At 56.0% G+C, this 15,562-nt stretch overlaps 3 protein-coding genes across 3 annotated transcripts; 1 reads left to right on the top strand and 2 right to left on the bottom strand.

Moving 5' to 3' along the window:
- Nucleotides 1–799: 799 nt before the first annotated feature.
- Nucleotides 800–2,832, bottom strand: C8A04DRAFT_34347 (cation efflux family-domain-containing protein; the record flags this gene model as incomplete). Its single annotated transcript, XM_062782798.1, has 2 exons — nt 800–2,287; nt 2,356–2,832. The coding sequence occupies 2 exons, from the start codon at nt 2,830–2,832 to the stop codon at nt 800–802; spliced, it is 1,965 nt and encodes a 654-aa protein (XP_062640510.1).
- A 1,426-nt stretch (nt 2,833–4,258) lies between these two features.
- C8A04DRAFT_34346 (ankyrin repeat-containing domain protein) lies at nt 4,259–8,674 on the bottom strand (the record flags this gene model as incomplete). Its single annotated transcript, XM_062782797.1, has 4 exons — nt 4,259–6,737; nt 6,795–7,617; nt 7,686–7,781; nt 7,846–8,674. 4 exons carry the CDS (start codon nt 8,672–8,674, stop codon nt 4,259–4,261), a joined length of 4,227 nt encoding a protein of 1,408 aa, XP_062640509.1.
- A 1,338-nt stretch (nt 8,675–10,012) lies between these two features.
- On the top strand, nt 10,013–11,338 carry C8A04DRAFT_34367 (uncharacterized protein; the record flags this gene model as incomplete). The annotated part of the gene is made up of 1 exon (XM_062782805.1): nt 10,013–11,338. The coding sequence occupies one exon, from the start codon at nt 10,013–10,015 to the stop codon at nt 11,336–11,338; it is 1,326 nt and encodes a 441-aa protein (XP_062640508.1).
- Between the last annotated feature and the right edge of the window lie 4,224 nt (nt 11,339–15,562).

The raw sequence follows: 15,562 nt of genomic DNA, 5'->3' as shown, positions 1-15,562 counted from the left end.
ATGTATCCAACACCAGGTATCTCGCTTCGCTTGATGCCTCGGTACTTTTTTTTCCTTTTTTGCTTTCGCTTCTTTCTGGGCGGGCGTCAAGGCGACTAATGAAATGGATGGATGGATGGATCGGATCCGACATAGCGGGCGTGCGTGTCTTGGTATTTGTTGTTGTTGTCGATGAATTGTATCTTTGGTTCGGTCAAGAATTGTGGGCGTATTGTTCTGTTCCTTCCTGTTCTAGGTGGTCTATTTCTACGAGTATGAGTTTCGGTATGATACTCCTAGCTTGCTTACATTACATTTAGCTTGGTAGCCTGCTGTTGGTGGACGTTGTCCATGGTTTTAGGGGGGAATAGTGAGCATTGAACTTTTTTTTTTGCCATGTGTGGATGGTGAGGGCTGAGACTGGTGAATAAGTACCTGGCGTTGTGTCTCTGATTATGTACTGTGTTCAACTCGGGAGTGGTCCGTAAAAAGCAAGAGCGGCGCTGGATAAGCCAACTGAGCGGGTAGACTCGGTATCGACACACCGCATCTTCGAGACGGAATCGTGACGAAGATTCTTGGTTAGATATTATCTTCGGCAGGGCATAAATAAACTACTTCTGAGCGTATTCATCATGAAATCCGTATGCGTACATGATGATGCACGTATTGTATGTGTGCTATGTACAACAACCCCCGACGATCTATATACAATTATATCACGTTTCACCGAACATTTATTTATTTTCGCTTATTCCCCTAGTTACCCAACTCCAACCCGAACATCAAATCATCCCAAAACCAAGATCGTATACCCATCCTATCCATCACAACTCATCTGCACAGTAACCTCCCACCTCAAACTCCCCCCCCGTCCATACCCCTCCCCCAACCGATTCTGCACCACCCTCGCCAATCGCGCCCGCACCTGACTCCGCGCCGTATCATCCGCTGCACTCCCTGTTGTCCCACTACTACTGCTAACCATCCCCGTCCCCATCCCGATACCACCACCACTGCTGGCACCACTACTGGTGATGGTACCGCTGGTGGAACTGGAACTGGGACTGGCCAACCGCACTTTGAGGTTGGCCATGCCCAGGCCGTAGTGGACCTGCCAGAACTGGGCTTCTTCGACGCGGGCGATGTGGGGGTCGGATTCGATTTCGTGGAGGACGGAGGAGACGGTTGTGTTTGGGGGGGTGGTGGGGAGGGATAAGGAAGAGAGGGGTGATTTTTCTGCGGTCGTGGTGGTGAGGGAGTGTTTGGTGGATGTGGATGATGGGTGGGAGGAGGAGGAGGAGGAGGAGCTAAGGGGGGCGGCGGTTGTTAACGGTGTGGATGATGGTGACGAGGAGGATAACGACGAGGCTGGTAGTTCGTTGTAGCTCATCAGCAGCATCAAGCCCTGCGCTACGGCGAGCCGTGTGCCGAGGATGAACATGCTTGCGGCGATGGCGGCGCACATCATGCGGTCGAGCCAGACGAGATGGGGCACGCTGAGGAGCGGGAGGATGAGCATCAGGAAGGAGAAGCAGAGCGTGAGGAAGTGGAAAGGGTTGGCGAGTAAACCCGCGCCGGGGAGGAGTCGCGCGAGGTATGGGAAGGGTACGCGCATTACGCGCCGGATGCGGTTGTGGTTGCGCAGGCCGTAGGCGCTGACGAGCGTGCTGATGATGGCTGCGAGGCTGGTGAGGTCGACGGTGCCTGGGGTGATGTAACGCACGGCGTGGTGGTGGCTGTGGTGGGTGTCGCCGTGGTTGTGAGTGTGGGTATGTTGGCCGTCGACATGGGCTTCGGCTGTATCGGTTGTTGATACTAAGGGGTGGTGTGCGGTATGGCTGCCGACTGTTTCGAGGAAGTGCTTGAGGTTGTGCGAGATGAGATCGAACCCGCCAAAGACGAGGAAGACGGACATGGCAAACCCGGCTAGGACCTCGGCGCGCTGCAGGCCGAACGGATGGCGGATGCTGGAACGACGCCAGACCTCAAAGTTGCCCAGCACGTCGACCACGACACACACCGCAGCCGAGCCGACGTCGAAGAAGACAAGGTGGGATAGAGCCGTCATGGCCAACGATCCTTCGGCACTAAAGAAGATGTACATGGCCACAGCCGCGTGGCAGCAACACCACCACAACCGGGCGCGTTGGTCGCGCTGCATGCTGGCCCAGGCCTCCTTGAAGGTGGGTATGGGGAGAGACGCGGGGAGGACGGGCGGCGGTCGTGGTGGTGGTTCTTGGAAGATTTGATGTTGTGCGCTGATGGAGCTGTGTTTGTAGCGATGGCCACGGCGTTGGCCAATGTTCTGGAGGTGAACGGGGTTAGCCAGTCAGGTCAAGACAGTCGATCAGCAGCGGGAGACAATTCACATACCGACTTAACAGGGCCCGTCGATATGAATTGGGTCTGGAAGTTGAAGGGGTTATTCGGCGCGGGGCCATTGGAGCCCGTTCCCCCATTCGCAAGCCCGTCGTCTGTCGCCATGGTAAAGAGCAGCTCGGGTGATGGAGGGCGCAACGAGGCCGGGCGGTGGTCGGGATGGAGAAAAGCGCCCGGTGCGCTCCGCGGTGATGCCGACAACAAGTTCTGCTGCGGTTGATTCTGTTGGTGTTGTGGAGGTTGCAGTTGTTTACGCTCTGGGGAACTAGCAAAGGGGGAATCTGCCGCTTGTTCCTCCTTTCGGCCGTTCTCGTCTCGATCCCGATCCCGATCCCGATCCCGATCGCCGTCGTAGTCGTCGCAGGTGAACTGGAACAAGGGCCCGCTGTCGTCGTTGTCGTTATCGTCGTTGCGCACTGCAAAGGCCGGCGTGGGCGGTGTCCCTGGCGGCCGGTTGTTGCTGGAAGCCATGTGCTTGTCCCATCCAGGTTCAAGACCCAGCCCCAGCCGTTAACGTTCCGTTCGCTCGCAGTGGTTGTTGCTGTCCGCCCTCCACCCCTGTGCGGGCCGTTGTCCGGGTAGGGGGTTTCGGGGGGGGTTGCTCAGGGGAGCGGAGCCTGTTCGTGGGCCTTGCAGAAAAGAGAAGCTGGGGGGTTTCCTCTTTTCACCTAGCGCCGGCTGGCAAACACATGCAATTTTAGGATGGCAGAACAGACAAATGCACGGTGTGTGGTTGACGACGAATAAATGCGTGTTTGTTTCTTACCCTGTGGTTTGAGCAAGACATTCAATTGTACCTTTAAATTTTTGTTATATTTTTCAATTTCAGAATTGAATTTGCGCATAGAACCAGCAAAACTTCGCATTCTCAAAAGCGGTCCAGTTGTCGTTGGCCTGAATCGCGAGCAATCTTGTGGGGGGCACTGCAGCAGCGGGGCTCAGGCAGGGGGGTCCCTGCCTGCCGGCCGAAGACAAGTTAGACAACCAGTCCGCCCGCTTAAATGGACGGTGCAGTCCACTAGATTGACAATACAAATTTGAACACAGCTAACGTCACTTCTTCCTGCTAAAGTTATAACAGAGAGCTGTTAGGTTGGCGCATTGTCTCTACTATGTACGCAACATTATAGCGTAGACTACCCTGGAATGGTTAGTTAGCTCTGAACTAGAACTTTCTCAGTTGATCGTTAGAAGAATCGGAAAATATGAAAATATATCTGTCAAGGGAGATGGAATTACTACCCGGGTGCTGCGGACTGTATCTGTTCACGACTACTTGACGTTGACAGACCTGCCCTTCCTTTGGAGAGGATTGACCCTGGCATTTAAACGTCATCTGTTCACTATGCACTCGGCCTCCGGTACCAGTCCTCAACCCATGTAACCCAAAAGGTCAGATCAAATCTGTACATATTCGACTCGCTTACAAAGCACTGCAAACGGGACATATCATCTCACAATATTGTTTGTAGTCTCCCTGTCCTTCCACCGGCCCTCCTCAAATGAAAGCGGTATTGTTTCAGTTCCGTATACTCCTACTCTACACCCCCCTAAGCAATCAACATCTTCCTCATCTTCTCGTCCTTCGTCATCCCTAACGGCTTCATGCCCCTGTCCGCGACTAGATTCACATCCGCCCAGTACACCAGCAACAGCTCCGCTACCTCTTAGTGCCCGTTCACCACCGCCCAGTGCAGCGACGCCCACCCGTACCTAGTACACATATCCGCGCCCGCCTCAAGCAGCCTCTTCACCTCCTTGAGATTACTGCCGGCCACCTGGCTGTACAGTAGGAACCCGCCGCCCCCGTCCTAGCTGTCAAACTCCAGGTTGGACAAAGGGCGCGGGTTGATGCGCTCCCCACGCTTGGCCATGGAGCGCTGCGGGGAGGAGGGGGCTAGGCCGTGGCACCTTTCTCCTGTAACAACTTCACTATTGCTTGGTGTCCCTCCCGTCTAGCGCACGACAGTGGTGTAATACCATGAATGTTCTTCGAGTTTAAGTCGGCGCCCCTTTCGAGCAATAGCTTGACTAACGTCCCCTGGCCGCATGCGACGGCCCATAGGAGTGGGGTATCGCCTGCGACATTCCTTGAGTGCAGAAACGCACCTTTCTCTAGCAACAACTTCGCTATTTCTTCGTGCCCCATTCCCACTGCCCTCGCCAGTGGTGTATTACCGTGATTGTCACTCAACTCTAGGTCGGCGCCCCTTTTGAGCAATAACTTGGTTACCGCCTTATGCCCACGCAAAGCGGCATTGAAGAGTGGGGTACTGCCGTTGTTGTTTTTCGAGTCTAGAGCTGCACCTTTCTCCAGCAACAACTTTACTATTGCTTCGTGCCCCGATATTACCGCACAATTTAGCGATGTATCGCCATCTTTATCACGACACTCTAGGTCGGCGCCCCTTTTAAGCAACAATTTCACCACTGCTTCATGCCCCTGCGTTGCAGCCCATGTCAGCGGTGTATCGCCATGGGAGTTACTTGAATCTGGGTTGGCGCCCCTTTCGAGCAACAGCTCGACTACCGCCCTATGCCCGCTTTTGGCGGCTAGTAGCAGTGGTGTTCCTTGACCACCAACCGGTAGCTCGGTGCTGGCGCCTATGTCGAGTAGAATTCGCACAATATTTGCATGCCCCTTCTCGGCGGCGTATGCTAGCATCGCCACCATTTTGCCATTGATCGAGTCGATGTTTTCCCCGGTATCTGGTAGTGACTTCGAAACAGCTTCATTCCCGTTCTCCGTTGCCCATGACTCCAGTGTCCTCACGTCTTCCAGCAGAGTTGGCAGCACAAGATGCGCCAGGTCGGGATTGGCCCCCTCGGCAACCAGCAGCCACACGGTGGCAACGTGTTTGCCCGCTGCGGCCCGCAAAAGCGGTGTCCATCCCTCTTCGTCCATCGAGTCAGCCTTAGCGCCCTTGTCCAGCAGCAAACGCACAACGGCCTTATGCCCATTCGCAGCAGCCCACGATAGCGGCGTTCGCCCCTGGTCATCTGCCGACTCGGCCGGCGCACCCTGCTCCAACAGCAACTCCACAACTTCCTCGTGGCCGTTTCCGGCTGCCAAGGAAAGCAGTGTCCGGCCTCGATCGTCAGCCGACCCGGCTTCGGCGCCCGTGTCGAGCAGCTGCCGCACAACGGCCAGGTGTCCCCCTGCAGCAGCCCATAGCAGCGGAGTCTGGCGCGGGGCCCGGTTGGAACCCTGGCAGGAGAGTAGTAGCCGTACGGCGGCGTCGCTGCCGCGCGGAGCCTGCTGTACAAGGGCTGTCTGCCCTTGGCTATCCATTAGATTGGTGCGGACGTCCTTGTCGATCAGGAGCCGTACGGTGGCCTCGCCGGCCGGGAGGGCCGGCGTCTGCGACGAATCCGGGGTGGCCGGCAACACTTTCTTGTCGTCCACGCTTGGCGACAAGGCACTAGTGTCCTCGCTGCGCAGAAGCTCCTCGACAGCCCTGTGGCCGCGCTGGGCAGCCCAGTATAAAGGGGTCCAGCCCGAGCGGTCCGCTCGCTGGCGATCCGCGTCGAGGTGAAGTAGCCGCCTCACGACGGCTAAGCGGCCGTTCTCCGCGGCCCACGACAACGGCGTCCGTCCGTGGCTATCTTCTGGGTCCCGGCCATATATGCCGAGTAGATCGGGCACAGCACTATCGACCCCGAAATACGCTGCCAAGTGAAGCCCGGTGACGCGTGTGGTGCGCTGTGACCCACCCGTGCCCTCAACAGCCAGGAGTGCTTGGCTCGACGCTTCAGACAGGGGCGTGGATTGTAGAAGATCTAATACCGAGGTATCTAGGCTCAGTGCGTCGCGGGCGTGATGGCCCCAGTACTTGGCGGCGTAGTCGTACAGCGGATAGGTGCGCAGCCGTTCTCCAAGCTCGGCGTCCGTCGGACAGGGCCCGGACCTGAAGACGTTGAACGAGAGATAGGTGGCGCAAGCCCGGGCAATGTCGTCATCGGCGGTAGGAAACCAGCGCGCCCGCGTCCGCGCAAAGTATTCCCGTGTGGTGTTGTGAAACAGGCGGACGAGCCCACTTTGCTCGTCGGAAATAACCAATCCGGCACATACCGAGACCAGATCTCGGGGCTCCGGGACGTTTTCCAGGTCGATCCCGGAGTCGCCAGCATCGAAAGCAAGCGCATGGCAGAGCTCCGGCAAGGTCAATTGCCGTCTGGCACAGACGATCCACAAAAGGACCGCTTTGGCGACCTTGGCATACGCCGGGCGTTGGTGCTCTATCCTCTTCATGGCGTTCTCGTAAGCGCCGGAGTACGCTTTCGAGCCCGTGGGGAGGGTCTTTAGGGCGGCTCTGACTCCCTTAGGCAGTTTCTCATCCAAGAGCGAATCCAAGTCGAGCTTTGCCAGCAGGAATCTGTTTGGTGTTGGTTAGCCCCGAAAAATCACTCCACTTGGTCCAGTTGCTGCTTACATTCCTCCAGCAGCTTTTACAATCTCAGCTGTGGCTTCCTCTCGCACCTTCTTCAAAAAATCAGACCCCGCTCGCGAAATTTGCGCGCCCACAAATCCGGCCACGTCCGCATCGCTAACGCGGATTTCCAACCAGTTGTCCTTGTCGAACATGTCTGTGACGTCTGGAATGAACCTCGAGGTGGCAAATGTGTTCACGCCGAGGCCCCCAAGGTCCAGGAGCCCTTCCACAAACGTTGTCCGACATTGGTCGGTTTCTGGGCATTCGTCGATGGCGTCGACGGCGATAAACACCCTTGAGCGCGTGCGAATCACCGAATGGAGGACCTCCAGAATCTCGCCCCGCGACGGCCGCGTCCGAGTCCCCTTGTGATGGTCAAAGAGACGCCGTAGGCCCTCCGGCAGAGGAGATTCGTGTTGGGCTAGCTGTCGCAGCAGGCTTGCGAATAGCTCCTCCGCCGTCGTCTCTCCTTGCTGCAAAAAGTTAAAGTAGATGTAGGCGATCCCGACAGAGGGGTCGTGCGCAAAGCGGGAAGCGAGGCTGTCAATAACGACGGCCGTGAGTATCGTCTTTCCGGTCCCGGGCATCCCCGGGCAGAACAGCGTCTGCTGGCTGGTTTCGACCCATTCCTTGAACTTGGCAGAGTCGAGGAGCCACTGGCCGGTCCCCTCTTGACGGGTTTTCATGTGCTTGGCTTGCTGGAGGCCGTAGTTGGCTGGCGAAAGCCATTCTAGGATTTTCTGTTCGTCATCCAGCTCCATTCTCGACTTCATCTCTGTGACATCGGCGCCGACTGCGCCGACCTTGGATCCGAGAGCGCGAACTGCAGGAGCAAACGCGCATTGATTATTAGACACGGCGCTACATAGGGAAGCTGGGTAACTAACGAACCTTCACTAATCAGGTCTTTGATGGCGGGCTCCTTCTCCACAACATCGGCCGAGAGATATTGCAGAAGCTCCTTGGCCGTGGCCGCCGCCACGGTTGCTGCGTACTCCTGCCAAGCATCGTTCTTGTGCGAGTCGGCATAGTCACAGATCCCTCGGATGACGACACGGAAAATTGTTCATCAGCCCAGCGGCTTCCATCTCGACACAGAGCACATCACCGCCAAGATCCTTGTTCAGCTTGTCCCGGAAGACCGCGTCCTTGATGACCTGGTTGCCCGACGCGACCAAGCCGTAGTGCATCTGGGCGCCTTGGGCACCCCGGGCATCCCTCTTCTCCACCATAGTCTTGTCGCAGCGTCGGCAGTTCTTCTCCTTATCGTTGCCGTCAACGGCGCTCGTCTTGACGTGGGCGTAGCTTGCCTTGAACAAGACATCCTCGAGCGAGTCAGACCAGAAGTACTTGGAGTCCATATTTGGCCACTTCCCCTTCAGGCCAGCGAGGTATTCAAATATCTTGGGCCCTTCCAGCGGGCGCGCGCTCTCCATGGCCGACAGGGCCGACAGGAGCGCGGTGGGCGGAATGTTCAAGGCCCGGGTCCGCTCAAAGCTGCCACCCTCCTTGGCTTTGCCCATATCCCACTGGACCACGCGCGTGCCGATAACCACGTCGCCGAGTCGTACTTCGCGAGACACGCCGCCGCCGATCCCGACCATCAAGCCGAGCTTGATGCGCGGAAAGGTCGACGCCATCCGCGCGGCAACGATGGCGGCGGGGATGGTGCCTGTCTGGTCTATGGGCAGGCAAGTGATGGCAATATTGTGCTCGCCTATGGACCCCAGAATATACTTGTTATTGTCGCCCGGCGGCTTTCCGAGGGTGGGATGGTACGCGTCTAGCATGGCCTTCGCCGCCGCCTGCTCCTTAGGCAGCGCGCACACCCATCCGATGGTGTAGTCGTTGTGGGATCGAGGCCCGACAATCGATCCCATGGTGCCTTGGTTGGGGTTGAGGGGCTAAGAATACTATCCGGGCGTTGATGATTGTGGCAAGGGTTTGCATCGCAGAAGCTGCCATGACTTCACACTGCAAAGGCTGGGGAACTTGAAACATTTAAAGCTTGGAACGCTCTTCTTTGGCAGCGGTCCATGTTCACCCGGAAAACCGGTTGCTTGCAAGACCCGCAGCCTTCCACAGCCGAAGGTCGAGCCATCCGTTGGGCTGGGTTGTGAAGCAAACCTGCCCAACCTGTCGAGGCTGTTGACTTCCTAAATTATTTGATAGGTGGCCATACCGCCGCTCAGCAGTGACGGCAGCTGAATCTAGCTATTGTTAGCCGGGCCTGTTCTCTAACGATGGGAAGTCGTCAGCCCTGTTTATATGATCAAATTAAGAGGCTAGTGCATGCTCCCATGTGATAGTGATGCCACCGGACATGTACTTTTCTTTGGAGGTCTCCGCACATCGCCTTCAGCCATTTTCGCAGTCATTGTGCCTTTGAGATACCATGTAGCACATTTGGATTGATGGAACTGTAGGTAGGATTGAAACGGATCGGGTAGATTGATATCCATTGTGCTGGCTGGCCTCGCTCGATTATAGGTGCCCAACCCCTACCCCTCATCCCTTGCCCAAACGATTGGCTCTTTGGGCTTTCTCGCGTTAACCTGAGTTTTATCATGTTTCTGGGCGAATCGGAGTAATATGTTGCAATTGTGATTGCGATACTGGGAGCCGCGTGAATCAATGTATTGGCCTTGTACGTTGGTTGCGACGGCCGCGGTATGTGTTGATTTGGTATAATTCGGCAGGTTGGTCGTTGTGGAGAGTAGGGGGAGGGGGATTTTGAAGAGCGAGTGTGGGGGTTGTGTTTACCTACTGTGGATTTGCACCGTCAATCTAGTGGGCTGCACCTTCCATTTAGGCCGGTCGTTCGAGGAAGGTTGCATGGGCTTCTGGGCCACTTTGCGGCATCACAAATGCAGGGGGGATGGAATCTTCCGCCCAGGCGCACGTCATGCTCCTTCCTCCAACAAACATCACGATCCACCCGTCAAACCGCCAATCGACACAAGTTGGGATGATACCGGGCAACAGCTAATTCGGGTAGTCCAAAGAACGCACAGAGACGAGATAACGACCCGCATTGAGCAATGGCAACCCGCTGATTGTAGTGCATTTGCCGGACTCAGGGGTCACACAGGCCGCAAGTGTTTTGAAGCGCCTGGAGGTCCACCTGGAACATTTGCGGGCGACGGAGAAACGGGCGTAAAGTAGAGAAAGCGCTCGGCCGCCTGACGGGATCTGGCACCTGGAACCACGTGGAGAAAATGGAGCAGCCAACGTCACAATCGGGCTCAGGCCCCGATGCGCCTTCCGCCTCGGTCCGCCCGCCAGCACCGGGCAGAAAGCGCAGCTCGTCTGGGGCCGGCGGGCTCCTGTCCAAGTTTCCCTTCATGCGCTCCGCCGGCGAACACCGGCCGCGATCCCGACGTAATACTCTCGAGTCCGACCCGGCCGCCGCTGTCTCGGCCCCGAGCCTGCCGACGCCATCCTTCATCACAATTCCTGCCGACGCATCGCAAACACATACTCAAACACAGACACAGGAAGACTCTCAGGCACGGCCACACGTATTACAGAACTCGATTTTACAGCAGGCTGCACAGCACAAGACACGGCGGCGAAGGGGGTCACTGCGGAAAGTTGCCTTGCTCGGACGGGGGGCTCAACGAGAACGACGCGAGGCACGAGGGGGATTGACCATCGACACTTCGCTAGGCGACAGCAGCAACGGGACGCCCTACCGAATTGTATCTTCGGAAGGGGTACCACTCGCTTCAAGCCCTGGGGAAATTAGCGGGTATACCCAGAATTCATCAACAGGGAAACAGGACCCGACTTCCCCGGCATACGGACTAGGCATTTCCGACCTGACGCCACGGCCCGGCATGGAGAATGGCATCCCGCGCTCCGAAGCAGCCCCCAGTATCAGACTTCCCGGCTCCCTCAAGCCTCACACCGAAACAAGCCCGATAATAAGCTACAGCACCACCGACGACGAAGACGCCCTCCACATGGCCCGCTCCAATAGCAACAACAGCAACAACCACATGTCCCTCCCCATCCCACGCACATCCGCACCTTCTCTCTCGCTCTCCTCCGGCTCCGAATCTTATCTGCCAACTCGTCTCGTGCCGGGGGCACACACTACCAGCCCCACGATCAACGGGTCCGGCTCCAGCCCCATCACCACCGCCCTCCCACCAAACATTTCCCGCCGACGCAATGGCACAATACAACAACACCAGCGCGCAACCTCCCCCCTGGCCCTCGCCGCGCCCATCTCGCAACAATCCCCCGACCCCGCCGACTGGGACTACGCAGAAACAGAATGGTGGGGCTGGATTATCCTAGTCGTGACCTGGACAGTCTTTGTCATCGGGATGGGTTCGTGTCTGGGCGTGTGGAGCTGGGCGTGGGATGTCGGAACGACGCCGTATGCGCCGCCCGAGTTGGAGGACGATCCGACGCTGCCGATTGTGGGGTACTACCCCGCGTTGATGATCTTGACGGGCGTGATGGCGTGGGTGTGGGTGGTGGTCGCGTGGGTGGGGATGAAGTATTTTAGGCATGCGCAGGTTAGCGCGGATTGATGTATATGTCCTACCTTGCCCTATGTTAGGGATATTATTCTAATGTCTATTTATGTTTTGGGTTGAAAAGGATATGGGATACTCGGGATAGGTTGTGTGTTGGTGTATTGCAAGATACCCGTGGGCTACGACTATCATATGACATGATAATGGACAGATAGAATAGGTAGACTAATCATCGTAGACTCGTTTCTCCGTTGTCCTATTCTCCTGGTCGAGATGTGCTCAAAGCCAGGCTCGATCCCTAGACTACCTAGTAAACATACATTCCGTTCCGTCGTTTAACACAGCTACTCATGCTTCCACCGAGCTGGAAACCACCGTTTTCCTTGACCCAACCCCAACGGTGGTACTTCCAAGTCCCAGGACTTCACTCTACAACTCCGCGGGCTTTCGGCCCCCGTGTTGATACACTCGCGCGTGTTTCATAAAGCGCCAGAACGCAAAACTCACCAACCCGAGACCAAAGAAAAATAAGTATGAAATAAGTATATAAAATAAGAATAAGCCATCGACTTTGACCCAATCCCCTTGCAGTTCTCACTGGACAAGGGGCGCCACTGGCGCCTCTTCAAGCTGGAGGTCTGCTGTGATTGGACCTCGACGCGCCGCCGCGTTGGACGGAGACCAACGGGTCCAACCCCCGGCGTGCCCAACAGCCAAGCCGCTCAAGCTCCCGTCGTTCCAAGAGTGTGTGAAACAAGCACCGGCGCGCTTGTTAACTTGGCTGGCTTGTCGGTTTCGGTTTGACTAGTGTAGTCACTGTAGTGTATGTAGTGTCGTGGAGGAAACCCCTACTCATGAAATTGTTATGGATTGTGTTCCTTGCGCGGACTAAACCTTGCTAAACCTTGATAGATTGTCATCTCGGATATGGGTTTCAGCCTGGGTTTCCTCGGAAATGATACAAACTCGTTCACAAAAAAAAGCCTGTTCAAGGTCTTGGTGCACAGACTCTTCCCCCTGCAAGGCGACCAACGATCGATCGCGATCATATCTATTGTCGCAGTTTTATTTCCAATAACATGGAAGTAAACACAGAAAAAGTGTCAAAGTCCCGTCCGAGCACATGCAGTCGGTCGGCCCGGCAAGGTTGGGAAGCTGGCAAGTTGGCTTGGCGGAAGTCGGAGGAGTCGATGATACAAATAAATGGGGCGTGATGCAAGCGAGGTGATCAGTGTGGAGAGCTCGAAGTCGACCTATTGGTATTTCGCAGGAGGCGAGAATTCGCCATCACGAACGTTCAAGGACAAAACACGATTATCATCAACGATAGCGGGGTCGCGCAAAGAAAAGAGTGTGACCGTGGCGACATGGAACATATGATTCCTCCAATGTGCACATGGATGCGCAGATGTGCGACCGGCATCAACTTCATCATCAACATGGCGCCCCGTTTAAAATCTCAAACAGACCGCCTATTGGGGTGTCGTGGGTGTAAAGGTGAGTTGATTTAAGCGCTGCGGGGGTCACGCACCGGACATGGAGAGGATTTGGGGTTTCGTTCCGTCCCATGCAGGGGCTTTGTCAGTGCATATGTTGGTGGGGGGGCGCCCGGGGCATCGTTGGAATTTGAGTTTCATTGCATTGACTTGAGGCAAGGTAAAGGAAACCCACGGACGGAGGGGACAGGATATGGATGTTTATTTTTCTTTTGACGAGTTTGACAGGAACGTCAAAACATAGATATCTCATTATGAGCCGGGGTGTCTTGTGGATGAGCTGCTTGGTATCAGTGCTCACATAAAGACCGTTGTCCGTCGAAACGGGACAAACCCTCAGCCTTGAGAGGACGGAGAGATAGCCGAGTATCCGTATGAGTTACAGAACGCTGAGGTCGGCGGGCATTTGAGGCGCGCGTTTACTGTTATGTTTAGCTTTTTGACGCTTCTTTTTTTTCGAAACTCAGGCGGGGGATTGTTTGTTCACGAGACTGCACATGCATACAGCCCAGCTCGTACGGCAATGGCGGTTGTGGCTGGCTACGTCATCGCCCGATACCAATTCAAGTTCCGAGTTGAGTATCGGGATAATGGGCATTGTGTTCTTCTTTATCAATCTTCCATCTCGAAATTCCATCAGCATTGACGCTGAAGGGTTAGCATATGAGCCAGGGTGGCGGGTATTGATCATCGCCGTTGGTAGAGGGCTGAAGAAGGAAAAGGTTATTCGGTCGAATCGCTCCGGATCTTCGGCCCTCGCCTTGGCCGTGATCTGCAACGGGGTGGCCGAGTCTTTCGTGGTGGGCAACATGTGCCTTTGTGTCTCAGCTCAGCCATCGTAGGCTGATTGAACGCTCACGTTAGGCGCTCCTGAAATAACTGAAATAATTTGTTGTCACCGCGACAATTTCGTCTTCGCGAGAGTTGATTTGGGCAATTTGCTTGTTGGGTGCATTGCATGAGATGGAAAAGGGGGGCATGAACTCCCGCAGTCGCACAATACCTGGGATGAACCTTTTCCCACTTCCAGGGGCAACTGATTGGGGAGCCGCGAGATCCCACAGTGGGATGGCGACAAAAGGTGAGAAAAGGTGGGGGGCAGCCTTTTCAGATGACTTGAAGGCTCGGCGACAAGGAGGCCCCTCGGGCATTCAGGCCAGGGCATGATGCGCACGACCCCATGGGCAAACTTTTGGTGGAGACAAGTTCCAGAGCGAAAGATCGGCTGCAGATGGATTTGGGCATCAGACGGCCGTTGGCTTGGGGGCCGGCTATGCGAATTGGTGGACAATCTGGAGGCTCAGAGCACAGTGACCATCAAGGTAACGGGCGGTCAACTCGGATGACGAGCGGCATTGGTGCTTGAGAAACTGGGCTGCATCGACCATCGCACAAATGTCACAATGTCGGGCTTTTTCCATGGCTCGGTTGATTAGGAATCGCGCCACTCGGGAAAAGGGAATCGTGTTTGGGTAACAACAACGAAGGGCATACCCGAGACTCGCTGAAGAATCTCTTTGTTTGACTTTGCCAAAGACTTTGTTTCGTCCCAAAACAGCACTGGCGAAACGATGATACAAAGTTCTAGAAGATGGATGACCGAAAAGGCCGACGTGGAGATGCTGTCGTGGGCGGTTTCTCAATGCTCTCGCAGCGTTACATGGGCTTGTCCGCGCGCTGCCGTCTCGCAGCGGCCCTCGGCGGCGTGATGTGTGGCCAGTGGCCACTTACAGACGATCTCGGCTGACGACCTAGGAGAGACGTGCCCAGAAAGGTGGCCGTCGAGGGAACCGGTTTCGGCACAAAGGCGTGGGAAGGAAAGGACTAAACAAAACAGTCTGGAATCATGGGTCTCTCGAGTATGCAACCGGATAGTGGTGCCTTCTATCAAAAGTGAAGCCACTGATAAACGGCGTCTTTTCATAGACGAAGCTCTGGCTGTGCCTCGTTCACCGCCTGCTCCGGTCTTGCAAGTAACAACTGGAGACAATCTTAGCTCGGAACGATGGCGCGACCCTGTGATCACCCCGCAGCTGTGAATTTGCCCCTTCCGATGCTTTGTCGATGAATTTGAGCCCAACCTCAAACTCGACGACTCCGCTCTTGCCTCACGGGGCAACCTCATCTACCAATGCCCAATCTCCGGGTTCTCTCTCCATCGTGTGGTACAAGCAGTTGAAAGTTGCCAGTTTTTGCCAGTTGCCAGTGCCCGAACAATGCACGACGGGGCGCTTCAAAAGAGTCCACTTTCAAACTGAGCCCACGCCATGCAGTAACCACGAGTCTCGTGCATCGCGTCGAACCGCTGCAGGGCTCTCAAAATCCTTTGCATTTTATTTAACGAGCGACAGTCCAAGTTGCAGCAGCCGCTCGGGACTGGCCGAAAGCTGCGAGACAGTAGACCCCTGCAGCCTCAGGCAACAATTTGGGGGGGAGCTTGACCCACTGTGGTGGCCAGGTCCTGGCTGCGACGCAAAAAACCCAGCTGCATCCGCCTGCCTGTCCGAAACCCGTCTACCCAGCCTCTCAGACCTCCTACCCCCAAGTTCCATTACCATCAGGCACCGCGAGCGAGCCGTCATTTCTTCCCCCTCGCATCACAACAGCAACAACAACAACACCGACCCATCACCTCCGGTTCTCGCGGCCGCCACCGTTTAGTCTCGGGGATCGTGCCGAACGCACGAACGGCACTTCATTCGCTTTCCTAATCCTCTCGCAGCCTGCCGCGTCTGTACCCACGGCCTGCGGTATTTGGCGAGGATTGACTCGATCGCCGGCC

This window comes from Dichotomopilus funicola (assembly GCF_033296635.1).
Source record: "Dichotomopilus funicola strain CBS 141.50 unplaced genomic scaffold C8A04scaffold_4, whole genome shotgun sequence".
NCBI lineage: Eukaryota > Fungi > Ascomycota > Sordariomycetes > Sordariales > Chaetomiaceae > Dichotomopilus > Dichotomopilus funicola.
The sequence above is the reverse complement of the archived record's forward strand: the minus strand, read 5'-3'. Positions and strand labels throughout refer to the sequence as shown.